We start from the raw sequence: 16547 nt of genomic DNA on the forward strand, positions 1-16547 counted from the left end.
CTCTTTATAGTGCCATTTTAAATGCTTTGCTTTTGCCTCTCTTCTTCTCTAACATTCTTAAAGGTCACTGGTGAAGACCTGTGCCATCATTGAAATGTTTAACAGCTTTAAACTGCTTTCTACACTTTAACTCTAAAGCCTCTGGTGCCAATTCATTCAGATAGTTCCCTCACAGAACCTCATGTTATCCAACAGATCTCATATGATCAACTAGACCTTCAATAAACCAGAATTTAGCCTGATTTGACTTGAAATGTTCAGATGTATTGATGCTGTTATGCATTTTGGTTCTGGATTGGAGCTGTCATAATGGAGTAGCATCATGTTGCCTCATAAAATCCTTCTTTCACGTTCCTGTGTATTTCTGTGTTTTGGTTTCAGGTGGTGAGCCAACGCTTCCCACAGAACAGTATTGGAGCAGTAGGTAGTGCCATGTTTCTGCGTTTCGTGAACCCAGCTATTGTCTCTCCCTACGAGGCTGGGATTCTCGACAAAAAGCCTTCGCCCAGGATAGAAAGAGGCCTTAAACTCATGTCGAAGGTGAGAGTATTTTGCATAGAAAGAAATTAATACTACTATTCCTAAAAAAATGTCCATGCTGGAAAACAGTTTGTGGCAGCTTATGTGGCAGAAAGGTCTGCCAAATCAAAAGCAGATCTGGCAACCCTACCATCTAGCAGGGTTTATTTAAACAATAAGCCACTTAAATAATAGTAAAAATCCTTCAAATCACTGCAGTGCATGGCCTTGAATGTTTTATTGGATTAATAGAATCAATATATTATAGTGTACAATAAAGTTGTAGATAAAGCGGAAATATTTGGAGGTTTCCTTTTTAAACAAACTTGTATTTCATTTGTCAGATCCTGCAAAGTATTGCCAACCATGTTTTGTTCACAAAAGAGGAGCACATGAGGCCATTTAATGACTTTGTGAAGAGTAATTTTGAAGCAGCGAGAAGGTAAGAAAGCAATTATGATCTTCAATTTCTAAATCCTGTCACCAGCTCATTTAAACTATGGCTCTTCTTCTAGATTTTTCCTGGACATCGCGTCTGACTGCCCGGCGAGCGACTCTCTCAACCACAGCCTGTCCTTCATTAGCGATGGGAATGTTTTGGCCCTGCACAGGCTGCTGTGGAACAACCAAGAGAAAATCGGACAGTATTTGTCTAGTAACAGGTGAGCAGGTCTGCGAAAGACTTGTGCGAAAGAAAGTCCGTTTCGGAGAGACTGTTACTGGAAGTGCAGTTCGGCCATGTCTTGAGCTGAGATTCTTGGAATTTTCCCCCATTCAAATCTCTACATTTGGTTAGGAACTGATTTGCATTTTTTACTTTTTCTCCTTGACTTGATTCTCTCTGATCTGATTGCATTTGTAAAACACTATCTTTAAGAGACAGCTGTCTTGTTGTAAAAAAATAATCATCATCCATCTTCTGTCATGCTTCATAATCTGTGCTTCAGGGAAATATTGTAATGTAAGCATACAATTATTGATGATTCTCAATGAAATTTTAGGTAATCAGATTTTTTTATTTTTTCAAACTCTTCAGGGATCATAAAGCTGTTGGAAGGAGGCCCTTTGATAAGATGGCCACCCTGCTTGCTTACCTGGGTCCCCCAGAACACAAACCTGTAGCAGATACTCATTGGTCCAGCCTGAATCTCACCAGCTCCAAATTTGAGGAGTTTATGACAAGGTAGAAAATCGAAACATTCTTATAAGATTAGTATTTTTCTAACACCATTTTTTTTTGTCTTATTTGAAGCTGAAACCCCACTTTTACTTTGCAGTTCATAACTGTTTTTTCTTTTTCTTTAGACACCAGGTGCACGAGAAAGAAGAGTTTAAAGCGTTGAAGACTCTTAATATCTTTTATCAGGCTGGAACCTCGAAGAACGGAAACCCTGTGTTTTACTATGTAACTCGCAGGTAAGAAATAATTTACAAAAGCACACAGCGTTCTTTTGTTCAAAGTTTTATTCCTTCTGAAAACAATCAGTTGACTAACAATAGCTTACAGATGCATAGATGTATTTTTGTACATTCAAGTATGAAGATATTACAGCATTTTTCACCAATAAATAAAACAAAACCTGATTGCCCTTTTCATAAAAGTTGTCAATAGTATCGACAGTAGTTTTACATATTTTTCTCTAATGTTAAGCAAAAAGCTGTTTGTTACAAGTCGTGTAACATCTACGACAATTGCATAGAATTTCAGAAAACATTACATTGCATCACCGAAGAATCTCACGTTATTGTGTGCCTTCAAAGCACAAGGGAGGTTGATGGTCGCTGTATCATCTATACAAAGCTCAGAGCCACGGACACAAACAGCAGAAGTTTGAAGAAGCTAGTCATGGAGGAAGAGAAGGCACTGCTAACGAGGGCGCTGGCTTGTGCATTCAGATTTGTGTTGTTTTTGGAGCTGGTTGATTGGGTGGTGGTCGTCATACTCCAAACGCCGTTTGAACTCCCGCCAGCGCCGCCTGCTTGGTTGGGGCCATTCCAATTCCCATTCGGAAAAGCACTGTTGTTCATTTTAGCAGTGCTGTTGGTATTAGGAAATGAAGTAGTAGTGTTTGTGCTAAGGGTAACCTGCATACAGCCGAACAACCCAACTAGCAGAACCAGGCAGACGTGCACTCTTAGAGCCATTTTTCTGATCTGACAAAAACATAACACAAAAATCATATCAGTATAGAAGTATAAGCACTTCTTTTTTTACTAGCTCCGTAGTGATGTTTAACACTTGCATATCATCAGCGTTTTTTTTTTTTTTTTAGATAAAAGATTAATATGTGATCATACAGGTTCAAAGGCATTCAGAATTTAATTTGCGAACACTGCATTAGTTCAAAGAAATAATTTAGAGCTGTAAACATGCCCTGGGTACTCACCAGCGGTGCTCCACACAGATAATGCTGATGCTTTACCTCTGCAAGCGGTGATGTGCAGTGTCTCTGAACAGATGCAGATGCTTTTAATAATGACACCAGTGGAGGAAGTCACATGATTCTTCAAAAAGGAGGGTCAGTGATGGAAAGATCATGCTGACAAGATTTCCTTTTGTTTAACAAATAGTTTGTTTGCTTTTCGTCAGGTATCATGGTTACAATTGGAATACTGGCTTGAGTTGGGTTTACGACAAAAGATTTCCAAATATAGAATTATATAGAACAGTCCTGTTTCTTATGTACATACAATGTACTTATTATAGTAATTACAATAACTATGTAATAACAAGGCACTAACCCTGAACCTACCTCTAAACCTAACCCTACCCCATGTAGTTACCTTGTGTTACCAGAACTTTCTTAGTTAAATAGTACACTATAAGTACATGTACGTACTGAAAAATAAAGTGCAACTGAAGTCTTATTTTAAATTTGATATGCCTACATAGCTGGGTAATCTTACAAGAGCTTATCACTGTCATTAGTAATAACAGGGTTTCTAAATGTTTTGTGTTCTGTCAGAAGATGAAAATGAAAGCATGATGGTAAGAAAAATAAACTGCTTTCCCAGCTGGAAAATTCTTTTAACATCTATGTTTTTGAAATGTGAATACGTGATAAATGGTTTCCAGCTTCTCATCGCTGGTTTAAGTAGTTGTGAAGATGGCTTACCAGCTGTTTGGGACCTGAAAGAGCTGGTAGATTTATCTTGGACAAGTGTCCCTGTAGTTTTTGGTAGTTTTCTTTTTTTATATATATATGTTATTTGTTCCGACCATGGTTGGGTAAGTGTAATGCGTTGTTGCGAAGTGATGAAAGTTTGGCTGAAAGTTACCATCAGTGTTTAATCCCTGCTAATAAAAGCCAAAGTTGTACCCTTAAGCAGGCAGAAAGCAATATTTCTTTATTGAATGACATCACAAAGTAGCTTTGTATTCATTATATTTCATTATATAGATTTAATAATTTTTATAGTGTAGATTTTATTGAACAGTGCAGAGCTTTTGATTAAAAAGAATGCTTTTTATGGTTTTTTTATTATTGCAGTAGTATTAACAGAATCGTGCATTTAACTTAATCATTTTTTTTTTTTTACCAAATGGATTATCAGAAGTTTATCAGACTCTTTAATATATTGAAATGCTTCTATTTCATGTAAACCTGTCCAGTAATCCTGTTTGTTGCTCCTCTTCATCAGTAGATGGAGGTTATATTGTGAGACTGTTCTGTTTTGGTAGCTATTAAGTTCATTTGATGTTTCCATTATATATTACACATTAAAATCACTTGAAAATGTGGAGCGTGTTATCCATTTGTTAACATGAATTTATAGTTTGATCCAGTTTAGAAGAAAGGCCGTGTGACTCGGCTGACCCTCAGAGCCCTTGCATCATGGCCATCAGAAGGAGCGTACTGAAGACTGATGTGAAGAGTGAACCCATGCTGCATCTTGAGCTTGTGTTTCGACTGAGGTTTTGATTGGGTCTCTTCACACTCCGTGTACGGAGAGTGGTGGTCCTGCGTGTGGTGGAGACAGTAGTGAAGAATTTGCCTGTTGTGACTGGGCCTTCTGTAGTTGGATGAGTATTAGAATGGGAAACCTCTGAAGTTGAAGTAAAGAGAAGGCCACTCCTGGAAGACTCCTGTTCCTTGGTGCTTCTAGATCCCGATTGGTCATCCTTGGTATGTAGGAGTGACGTCCAGAAGTGCGTGGTGACCACTTGTACATATGGGTGGCTTGTCACCTCTGTACCAACTAAGAATGGGGACAGCGTGTAGGTTTCAAAGTGCCAGCTCCCTGTACTGGACAGATGAGCCTCTCCGCAGGTATGCCAGGTGTGGCAGGGGCAACCGAACACTCGAGCGGAAGTGTGTTTGGTCCACACCAACAGGTGGCTGATATTGGCAGTTTCTTCACAAGCCCAGGGATTTTCCCCTAGAGTGATGAGCTTCAGACTTGGAAGATTCTCAAATGCCCCTTCACTGATCGTGGTGAAGCGGTTTGCGTGCAGGTAAAACCGAGCCAAACTGTGTAGCCGGTTCATGGACCCCGGCAGAATCTGGACCAGAGTGTTGTAGGATAGATCTACCACCTCCAGGTTTTGGGGCATGTTGGTAGGTACCGTCCAGAACTTGTTATGACTGAGGTTGAGAGCCTTCAGGTTGGGGAGCGTGTTGTTGATGAAGACCACACGTTCCAGCTTATTGACGGACAGGTCCAGAACTCTGAGGTTCCACTGGTGTGCTGTGTCATCCTTGTTAAGAACACGCAGACGGTTTCCTGAGACGTTGATTTCCCACAGCGCCCGTGGCAGCGAGGCTGGGAAGTGATGCAGACGGTTGTAGGAGATGTCCAGGGAGCGCAGATGTGTGAAGGAGCTTAGGTGGTGGTCCAGGTCAGATAGCCGATTGTGGGTCAGGTTGAGGGATTGAATGTTTCGCTGCAGGCCCTCCGGCAGATGCCTAACCCCCCTCCAGGAACAGTCAACTGTCCGATGGCTCTTGCTACAGGAGCAAACACTGGGACAGTCTGCATGTACGCGTGTACATGTAAACCACAGCAAGAGCAGGCAGGACATCGTTGCACACACGGGCATCTTCATTGTGTTCCTGTAGACAATTGCAAGAGATACGTTTTTTTTATGTTACATGTTATTTGTTTTTGTAGTATTTTACTAATATCATGACTGGTAGTACTTTGTGATTTTTTTTTTTTTAAGTGAGTCTGATTATATTGAGTCTGATTACAGAAAGATTTAAGATAACAGTCTGATTACATATGATAGAAATCTAATTATAATGCACAAGAAAATGAGTCTGATAACAGCGTGTTGCGTAGTAGGTAATGACAATAGGTGCATTTACATGGACACTTTTTGCTTCCATCGGAATGAATTCATTCTGATTGACGAATCCGAACGTTGTGTTTACATGAATGGTAAATAAAGTGATTGGGTTGATTTGAAAGTGAAGTGACATTCAGCCAAGTATGGTGACCCGTACTCAGAATTTGTGCTCTGCATTTATCCCATCCAAAGTGCGCACACAGCAGTGAACACACAAAAACCGTGAACACACACACGGAGCAGTGGACAGCCATTTATGCTGCGGCGCCCGGGGAGCAGGGGCACCTAAGTCGTGGTATGTCCGGCCCGAGACTCGAACCCACAACCCTAGGGTTAGGAGTCAAATTCTCTAACCACTAGGCCACAACTTCCCCTCACAATGTGCGTCACAATGCACAACGTTTACATGTTACAAGCTTCTGATTGGATTTACTCTTTTGACATGCGCACACTGCATGAATATACAGAGTTTACCGCCGCTGTTTTAAAAAGCACACGTGATATTTATCTACTTTGGGTCCTAATTAGGCGATGACCAGCACATGAACTGTTGTGCTGCTTAACTTTACTTTAGTAAAAAAAAAAAGTATTAAAAGTGCACCCTTCCCGCACCCAAAACTAGTCGTCTGTTGATAAGAGTCGTGGTCCTGTTCCACTTCACATACACTGAGTGAAAGGGGAGTTTTATAATGACAGGACACTTATTTATGACACTTTATTCACCAGGAAGAACACATTGTAATACGTCATTATGCTATTTCTAAGTCACTGCACATGTGCGGTACTTTCCAGTTTCTGTTTTCAATCCGATTAAGTGTTTACATGTCCTTTCGCTTGGATTACAAAAGGGATTAACCACCCCTTACAATCTGATCGAAATTTTAGTCGGATCGAGCCAATTCAATCCGATTTACATGCTATGAGTCTGAGCTTTAGTCAATCTGATTGTATTAAGTGACAGGGTCTGATGACATTAGTTTGACATTAGAGTAATGCAGTCTGTGTGATTTATAATTGAGTGTCAGGAGTCTCATTAAAATGAAGATGAATTTAGCATTTGGTGAGTTCGATGATGGTATGTAATTTATGGCGAGTCCAAATTTGATTATATTGAGTAACTGATTAGGTCTGATGACAGTAATTCTGATTAATGCAGAATGGTGAGATCGAGTCTAACTACATTGAGTAATGCAATTTGTGCCCGATTACAGTGTGTCAACACAGTCTGATTATGACTGACTGAGTCTTATTACACAGTGTCTGAGGCCACATAATCACAATGAGCCTGAACTTTAGCGAATCTGAATATAGAATATAATTAAAATGACAATGTTTAGTCTGATTATAGTGAGTGACAGCAGTGAGTCTGATTATGGTTAGTGATGATAATAAATCTAATTATAGGGTGTGATAACCGTGGGTCTTATATAACCTTTGATATTGATTTTTTTTTTTTTAAGTCAGTGTAAAAGGTTTGTGTATGTACTGTATGTGTTTTGCCTCTTTTGTTTGCAGTTGTGAAGCTAGTCAAAGCATTGGCATGAGTTTTGAGAAAGAGTGTTAGACATGCAAACATACAGCAGAGCTGTGAAGGTCTTCATGCAGTGCCTCTGCAGATCTGCCTGCACCTAGATCTGCTCGACTCTCTAAGCACGTGCTTAGAAAAAAACTGCATTTATATATAATGTGCTTAGCTGCTTGTTCATATCATGCCACATTCCATGAAAATGTGATCGTCTAATCTAATCTTTCCTCAGGTAAACTTTGCTGCATTGTGAATTACTTACCTTCTCCTTGTCATCACTCTGTGCTCCTTTTTCCTGTCCTCTTTCTGTCTTTCAGTTTCTCTCCATCCCTCACCTCTTTTTTTCTGCTTGATCTCCAGATTAGCACGGCTCTGATCTCTTTCTTTTTTATGCTATTCTCGCTTTATGCCGCAGTAAAATCCGAATCCCGTCTTTCTCTGTGCATGTCCCTTTCTGGGATCACTATAATAGCAGAGGGGAGAGAAAGAGAGGCAGGGTGGGGAGATGTAGTAGAGTCTATGCCCTGGTACAAGAAAGAGAGAGAGAGGAAGTGCTGACATCTCTGTTTCCTCTTTAGGATTCCCTCATTCAGCATCAATTTCCTCTTGCTTTCTTTTTTGCTCTCTCCCCCTCCCTCTCCTTCCCGTTTTCCTTCTTTCTTCAGTCATTAAGCAACACTTAACCTGTAATTCAGACCTGAATATGTTTTGTCTGAGTTTTAGATTACTGGGATTGAGTCTGGTGAAAAAGACTAATTTCAAATTGGAAAAATTCTAAAATGAACACAATTTCTGATCTTGCAGAAATGTTCTGGTGATTTCAGTAAAATTGTTATTCTGATTATGCTGTCAGCTATATGTAAGAGTACAGCACTGTCATCTCCGTTTAACACAATTCACCATTTTAATCAGTTCCTCACACCCAGTCAACACGTGTTGTAAAATTCAGTGTTTTAATTTAAAACCCTAATAATGAAGCACTTCTTAATTCTTAGTGTAGTATAATTCCTAGCACGCTTTTTGGTTTGCGTATTTAAAGCTCCTCACCATCATGTTCTTGCCCAGGCAGGTGTGTGTGTTTGTACGTTTTGAACAAAAGAGTGCTGGTACAGAAACTTCTCAGTGCCACTCTCCATCTCTCTCTCCGTTCCTCTCCCTTTTTCTTCCTCAATCGCTTCATTCTTTCAGAGCTTGCTAATGCTGCCCAGTAATGAAACATCCTCTGCCTACTAATGTAGCTTTGCACTGTGTGTGAGTGTATGATGCTGTATATTTGTGTTTGTGTGTGTCAAGCAGAAATGCCATAGAATGTTTTACTAAATCCATCTGCACTCAGTTCTTGTTTTACATGTGCTGTCTACTTTCTTCCCTTACTTCATTGATCTGTTCATCTAACACATATCCCCGCTCCATTTTAAAAGATTTTGTGGCATGTGTTTTAGTGGGTCACAGTGTTTTTGTGTGTGAGCCAGGCAAAAGGAAAAGTCAGAGGTAAAAGTGAAAGGAATTGCCACATGACGTATAGTCTTTTGAAATGTATTCAATTTGTATGTACAGTAATAGTTAATGGACATTTTTCAACAAGTTTTTGTTTTAGTGAATCGGAATAATATCAGTTATAATACAGGTCAAAATAGCTTTTTTATTAAAACAATTGTTAACCTTTAAAAGTACAATCACATAATATCAACATATATAATGTAATCTTAACACTCATTTGTTCATGTAAAGTTAAGTCTTTGCATATGCAAGACACGAAGACGTCGTCTGGAAGATTGTGACTCACTGAGAAGTCTGTAGAATTTGTTAATTCACAATTTGTTTAGTTAAAAAAGCTGTCATGTCGAGGGTAAGAGTGCCGTGAGTCCCTGACATCCTCATGTTTATACAACGTATATGTGTTGTTGCTTGAGAGCAATAGTCTCAGAAATATCACTATTTTCTTGCTTTTTCTTTTGACTGTTCTTATTCCTCATCTGCATTGCCGTGTGTGAACTGCTGTACTGCAAGACTGAATGATATGTTCCACACAGGACAGGAGAACCTGCTACCCAGATGTTGCTCCTCCTGTGCCGGGCTTTCCATCTTCTCCAGACTACCCAAAGCAAGATTACCATTAACAGCAACAAAAGGCACATAAAAGCAAGAAGTACTTCAAAAATATATCTGTGGGTTTTCGTGTCATTTTCTACTGCGGAATTAGCTGATTTGTATGTTGATAAAATAAATGTCTTGGGTTTCTGTGAAATAGTTTGTGTTTTTGACACGTGCCATCTAGTTGAACGAGTTGTCAAACTTGGTTTGCGTCCACTCATGCTTTGCGTTGGTTTTTCCATCTCGGTTAGCAGATCATTATTGGAATAATTTTCATTTGGAATTGAATCTGCTGTAGGTCCGTGATTTGTCGGTTCATATCGAGACTCCGTTGTTTTGGTGGGATGGATATTGGCCCGTTTTGTTGAAATCCTGGATGGAATTTCCAGTGTTCTTGATTGTAGTAATCCATTTGTTACAACTGATGTGGTATGAATATTTTTTTCTGAAGGTCTTGGATTTAGAGTGAACATCTTAATGAGATTTTCTGTGGTGACTGGAATAGTTTGAGACATATGCACTCCATCTGTGGGAGCTTGATTTGATGTGTCCTTTACTAACGCGAAACTTGTTTGGGACATAATTTTGTTAAGGATTGTGTATTTGTTTGTTGTGCTCTGTGACTGTGTTTCTGCATTACTCCGATGGGTTCTGGAATCCTGTAGACTAATGCCTGTTGGCACAGAAGTTTCCTCTGGTCCTTCTGAGTCAAACAAATGTTTCTCTATCAGGATTGGAAGAGGTGAAGTGGAAGCCGTTTTGCTGCTTACTAATGAATCATTTGTTCGTGTTTGAGTATTTTTCTTTATATTTTTTGGAGTCAGCAGAAGTGAAGTGGAGTCTTGTATTTGCCTCTTCAATGTGAATGTAGGTGGCGTAGGTTTTGACACTCTCCAATCTGTGGTTGTCACAAGCCAGTTGGGTTTCCCATTTTGCCAGGTTACAGAAACAGTGTGTGGAGGATGTTTTATGATTTCAGGCTTGACTGTTAATAAAGTTGTTTGTTTTGTCCTTGCTGGTGGAGTTGGTTTTGAAATGCTTTGCATGATGAATGGCGTCATATTGGGATATTCATCCTTTGTTATTTGTGGAACTGGAGTTGGTTGCAGGTTGTCATTTTCCATTGTTGATGAAAGTATGTCATTATTTGGAATGTGTGGGTCCATGGCAGACTTTAGTAGAGTTTCCTGTTGAATTCTATATGTTGTGGCCAGATGTGGGGTGGACATGGTTGCAATAAGGTGTACAATTTTCAGACTGGGTTTTGTCATTTTCTGTTTGGGGCTCTGGAAATGTTGAGTTGAATGTTCAAGTAGTTGTGGAGCTCCTGACAGGGTGTTTTCTTGTGACACTTGTGGTGGCAGTTCAGTGAGAAAAGATGTAGGTGTAGAATAATTAGTACCATTTGTTCCAGTAGAGTGAATGATGGGTTTTGGAATTTTCTGTTTCGTTCTGTGGAAGTGTTGAGCTGATTCTTCAGCTAGTTCTGAATCTCCAGATTGAGTTGTTTCCTGTGAGTCTGGAAATGATGATTGAGTGGGTAGAGACTCCATAGCTGTGGAGTTATTTATGCCATTAATACCAGTGAAGCGGTTGATTTGATCATGTACGGCAATTGAAAAAGGTTCTTCTGCTGCTTTGGAGGAGTTTTTGATAGTGAATTTTGTGGAATCAGGGATGTGTTGCTCTGTAACTTGGCTGGGTTCTATAATGTTCTGTATTGTGGTCTGGAGTCGTTGAGTTGATTGTTCAGCAAGTTGTAAATCTCCTGATTCAGTTGTTTCCTGTGAGTCTGGAAATGATGATTGAGTGGGGAGAGACACCATAGCTGTATAGTTTTTTGTACCATTACTACCAGTGAAGTGGTCAATTTGTTCATGTATAGAATGATTTTTTTGTATTGTGGTTAGGAATTTAGTTGATTCTTCAGCTAGTTGTGAATCTCCTGATTGAGTTGTTTCTTGTGAGTCTGGTAATGATGAATGAGTGGGGAAGGACGCCTTAGAAGTGAAGTTATTTGTATCATTAATGCCAGTGAAGTAGTCGATTTGTTCAAGTATGGAAGGAATATTCTGTATTGTGGTCTGGAGTTGTTGAGTTGATTCTTTTGCTAGATTTGAATCTCCTGATTGAGTTGTTTCCAGTGTGTCTGGTAATGATGATTGAGTGTGTAAGGATGCCATAGCTGTAGAGTTATTTATGCCATTAATGCCAGTCAAGTGGTCGATTTGTTCATGTATGGCAATTGTAGAAGGATCTTCTGCTGCTGTGGTGGGAAATTTAAATGTTGAGGAATCAGGGATGTGTTGCTCTGTAACTTCACTGGGTTGTGTAATTTTCTGTATTGTGGTCTGGAGTCGTTGAGTTGATTCTTCAGCTAGTTGTGAATCTCCTGATTGAGTTGTTTCTTGTGAATCTGGAAATGATGATTGAGTGGGTAGAGACGCCATAGCTGTAGAGTTATTTATGCCATTAATGCCAGTGAAGCGGTTGATTTGTTCATGTATGGAAGGAATATTCTGTATTGTGGTCTGGGGTTGTTGAGTTGATTCTTCAGCTAGTTGTGAATCTCGTGATTGAGTTGTTTCTTGTGAGTCTGGTAATGATGAATGAGTGGGGAAGGACGCCATAGAAGTGGAGTTATTTATACTATTAATGCCAGTGAAGTGGTCAATTTGTTCATGTATGGAAGGAATATTCTGTATTGTGGTCTGGGGTCGTTGAGTTGATTCTTCAGCTAGTTCTGAATCTCCAGATTGAGTTGTTTCCTGTGAGTCTGGAAATGATGATTGAGTGGGTAGAGTATCCATAGCTGTAGAGTTATTTATGCCATTAATGCCAGTTAAGTGGTCAATTTGTTCATGTATGGCAATTGTAGAAGGATCTTCTGCTGCTGTGGTGGGAAATTTAAATGTTGAGGAATCAAGGATGTGTTGCTCTGTAACTTCACTGGGTTGTGTAATTTTCTGTATTGTGGTCTGGAGTCGTTGAGTTGATTCTTCAGCTAGTTGTGAATCTCTTGATTGAGTTGTTTCTTGTGAATCTGGAAATGATGATTGAGTGGGTAGAGACGCCATAGCTGTAGAGTTATTTATGCCATTAATGCCAGTGAAGTGATCAATTTGTTCATGTATGGAAGGAATATTCTGTATTGTGGTCTGGGGTTGTTGAGTTGATTCTTCAGCTAGTTGTGAATCTCGTGATTGAGTTGTTTCTTGTGAGTCTGGTAATGATGAATGAGTGGGGAAGGACGCCATAGCAGTGGAGTTATTTGTATCATTAATACCAGTCAAGTGGTCGATTTGTTCATGTATGGCAATTGTAGAAGGATCTTCTGCTGCTGTGGTGGGAAATTTAAATGTTGAGGAATCAGGGATGTGTTGCTCTGTAACTTCACTGGGTTGTGTAATTTTCTGTATTGTGGTCTGGAGTCGTTGAGTTGATTCTTCAGCTAGTTGTGAATCTCCTGATTTAGTTGTTTCTTGTGAATCTGGAAATGATGATTGAGTGGGTAGAGACGCCATAGCTGTAGAGTTATTTATGCCATTAATGCCAGTGAAGCGGTTGATTTGTTCATGTATGGAAGGAATATTCTGTATTGTGGTCTGGGGTTGTTGAGTTGAATCTTCAGCTAGTTGTGAATCTCGTGATTGAGTTGTTTCTTGTGAGTCTGGTAATGATGAATGAGTGGGGAAGGACGCCATAGAAGTGGAGTTATTTATACTATTAATGCCAGTGAAGTGGTCAATTTGTTCATGTATGGAAGGAATATTCTGTATTGTGGTCTGGGGTCGTTGAGTTGATTCTTCAGCTAGTTCTGAATCTCCAGATTGAGTTGTTTCCTGTGAGTCTGGAAATGATGATTGAGTGGGTAGAGTATCCATAGCTGTAGAGTTATTTATGCCATTAATGCCAGTTAAGTGGTCAATTTGTTCATGTATGGCAATTGTAGAAGGTTCTTCTGATGCTGTGGTGGGAAATTTAAATGTTATAGAATCAGGGATATGTTGCTCTTTAGCTTGATTGAATTCTGTAATTTTCTGTATTGTGGTCTGGAGTCGTTGAGTTGATTCCTCGGCTAGTTGTGAATCTGATTGAGTTGTTTCTCCTGATTGAGTTGTTTCTGATAGAAATGGGTGAGTGGGGAAGGATGCCATAGCAGTGGAGTTATTTATACTATTAATTCCAGTGAAGTGGTCAATTTGTTCATGTATGGCAATTGTAGAAGGTTCTTCAGATGTAGTGGTGGACATTTCAAATGTTTTGGAATCAGGGATATGTTGCTCTATAGCTTGATTGAATTCTGTAATTTTCTGTATTGTGATCTGGAGTTGTTGAGTTGATTCTTTAGCTAGTTTTGAATCTCCTGATTGAGTTGTTTCCTGTGAGTCTGGGAATGATGAGTGAGTGGGAAAGGACGCCATAGCAGTGGAGTTATTTATAATATTAATGCCAGTGAAGTGGTCAATTTGTTCATGTATGGCAATTGTAGATGTTTCCTCTGATGCAATGGTGAGAATTTTAAATGTTGTGGAATCTGGGATATGTTGCTCTGTAGCTTGATTGAATTCTGTAATTTTCTGTATTGTGGTCTGGAGTCGTTGAGTTGATTGTCCCACTAGTTGTAAATCTTCTAATTGAGTTGTTTTCTGTGAGTCTGGTAATGAGTGAGTAGGGAAGGACGGCATAGCTGTAGAGTTATTTGTACCAGTCATACCAGTGGAATGAGTGCTTTGTTCCTGTACGTGAACTGAAGATGTTTTCACCTCAGTCTCCATGATCTTTGGCCCTTCTGGTGTTGTAAATTCCAGTTTGTCTGGCATTGTCATTAATGGTTTGATGGTGTTTGCATCGTTGTACATTTCATCCAGAAGTCTCCATAACATAAAGAAAGCATAAGCCTTTTCTGGTAAACGTAATGCATTTTGTAGGTCTAGGTTCTGCCTTCTCACTCGTGACCTTTTCACACCATCTCCACCCTTCCACTGAAGTGTTTCTGCAGTGGTGGGGTTCGAGTTTGTGGTCAAAGAGATGCTCAGTGACAGCAAAATGGCCAACAGATAAAAGAACAAACAAGGTCTAAATAGCTCCATGTTTAATATTTGATTTTTATGTCTATAGAGAGAGAACAAAACAGACATAAATATTTAACTTTATATTTTATATGTTTATTTATTTACATTTGTATTATTAAACAAATATATTTATATTTCATATAAAATACTGTTTCCTCAGGAGATTGTCCTATTAATAAAGTACGTATACAATAACTCCATTCACATAAGAGTTTAACTATCTACAGCTGTTCAAGTTATTATATATGCATATTTTAAATATGATGTATTTATATTAAACAACAGTGTCTTTTCAGCCAGTCAGAAATACATAATTGAAGAACTATAGATATTCCAGCATTATATTTATAGAGTATAATGATCACATTCATTTTTCTATTTAAGGTTATTTAATCTATTAAATTCTTCTCAGTGGTGTTTGACTTCAGTACTGCATACAAAGTTTTCTAACTGGAATTATCAACCAAATAACACTCAAACAATAAAGTTTCTTTGTCAAAATGTTTCTTACCATTTCTAGGATGTTCCTCTGTCTCTCTTCACAAAGATCAGAATCATAAAGTCAGAGAAGGCGTTTCATTTATGAACTGCCCTGGATGGTTTGCTTTACTATTTATAACATGCTGAAAATATAAAACAGTAGATCACGTGATCATCTGTTAAATGTGAATGAATAGCAGAAACATGGGTGTGGCTGTAAAATGATGTATTTTCTCATGGTGGTGTGATGCTACAAAATGAAATGGTGTGGATTTAATTTATCTTAATTTGACCTAGGTTTTGATTCAGATGAGAAACCCCAAGTCTTGTATAGTTTATAAAGGTTTGAAATAAAGACAAAGAATTGTTTTATTTTACAGAAACACAAAACTGCACACAGTCATTGTTTGTGTCAGTTTTTCTTTAACTAAAACTATTAGAACATCCTTAAAACAAGATACGCTTCAAATTGGATGAATCTGATTGTTTTCAGGTAAAATAATTAGAATTCATTAAAAGAAATGGCAAATAGTCTTATCATACATGTTTTTGTTTTTCAACTACATATATCTCATTTAAAACCTGTTAACCTGCACCAGAACACCCGCATCCTCAACTCCCCTCAATTAGCATGTCAATTTTTACGGATAGATTAAATGAAACGGGACAAATTTAATCTTGACAAACTATATATTATTATAAATATCTAAGCCTCAAGCATCGATGACTGATCAATGTTTTTCAATGGAAAGCTTATGAAGACTGTATTTGCTAGATTTGTGTAAGCAGTATACATCAAAACATGAATAATAGAAACGCAGTACATACCAGATCCGTCGTAATAACAAGTCATAAACACATCCACAGCTGTAAATCCCAGTTTAGTTAGAAAGGTAAGGGTCCACTGAACAACAACTCATGGAGCACGTTTTGTCCAACGAAGCAATAATGTTGTAATATGGATCATAATTCCTTTGTTTTCATTTCAGTTCTTCAGTGACAGAACTTTTTGTGTCCGCTGTGGAATAACTCGCACTAAGAAACTGTGTCTTGGTAGTAAAAAAAAAATGCATGGTTTTGCAGCGTACAGTGTCACAAACAGAATGAGACGATCTACAAAAAAGAATGAATGAAAGATAGGCAAAAGATAGTATATTGGAATTCTGGCGCTCTCTCGTGATGCGCTCTGACGCACCTGTCATCTGATGGAGGCGGAACTGATAGCGATCGCCTTTTTCTTTATCTGTTTTATTTTTCAACAGTTTTTATATATGTGAGAGTGTGTTTTATGTTGAATGTGAATGTATCTGCATGATTACCATCTGTTTAAATGTGCAAATCAGCGCAAATCAGCTCGCTATTACTGTGTAATCACAGCTATCAAAGTGAACGCGTCTATATAAAAATAGAGAGAGTGGATTATTTACTTTATGGCGCATTTATATTATTACAATCTCTATAAGTGGCCATCAGCACTTATTTGCATTGTAATTAATTGTAAACGCTGCATTTCTAGCAATCTCAGGATTTTCTGTAATTGGCATACAAAGTTACATCTTTTTTA

General features: G+C 38.6%; 3 protein-coding genes across 4 annotated transcripts in view; 1 reads left to right on the forward strand and 2 right to left on the reverse strand.

The window, feature by feature from the left end:
• The window catches only part of nf1b (neurofibromin 1b), a 55641-nt gene that overhangs the window by 21312 nt on the left and 17782 nt on the right, over window positions 1–16547 (forward strand). For both annotated transcript variants that reach the window (XM_026220072.1, XM_026220074.1), the window contains 5 exons: window positions 382–540; window positions 864–961; window positions 1035–1181; window positions 1556–1702; window positions 1825–1935. In XM_026220072.1, the coding sequence (XP_026075857.1) occupies window positions 382–540; window positions 864–961; window positions 1035–1181; window positions 1556–1702; window positions 1825–1935 (662 nt within the window). The remainder of the gene's footprint in view (window positions 1–381; window positions 541–863; window positions 962–1034; window positions 1182–1555; window positions 1703–1824; window positions 1936–16547) is intronic.
• Window positions 3720–8021, reverse strand: LOC113054490 (oligodendrocyte-myelin glycoprotein). Its single transcript, XM_026220076.1, has 2 exons — window positions 7597–8021; window positions 3720–5573 (listed from the first exon to the last, which is right to left on the reverse strand). The coding sequence occupies exons 1-2, from the start codon at window positions 7608–7610 to the stop codon at window positions 4340–4342; spliced, it is 1248 nt and encodes a 415-aa protein (XP_026075861.1). The 5' UTR covers window positions 7611–8021; the 3' UTR covers window positions 3720–4339.
• Window positions 8146–15365, reverse strand: LOC113054489 (mucin-6). The gene is made up of 2 exons (XM_026220075.1): window positions 15015–15365; window positions 8146–14543 (listed from the first exon to the last, which is right to left on the reverse strand). The coding sequence occupies exon 2, from the start codon at window positions 14519–14521 to the stop codon at window positions 9218–9220; it is 5304 nt and encodes a 1767-aa protein (XP_026075860.1). The 5' UTR covers window positions 14522–14543; window positions 15015–15365; the 3' UTR covers window positions 8146–9217.

Source organism: Carassius auratus, chromosome 35 (genome assembly GCF_003368295.1).
Source record: "Carassius auratus strain Wakin chromosome 35, ASM336829v1, whole genome shotgun sequence".
NCBI lineage: Eukaryota > Metazoa > Chordata > Actinopteri > Cypriniformes > Cyprinidae > Carassius > Carassius auratus.

Excerpts from the sequence above, each read along its gene's own strand:
- LOC113054489 (XM_026220075.1), bottom strand. The coding sequence starts at position 14,521 with ATGGAGCTATTTAGACCTTGTTTGTTCTTTTATCTGTTGGCCATTTTG.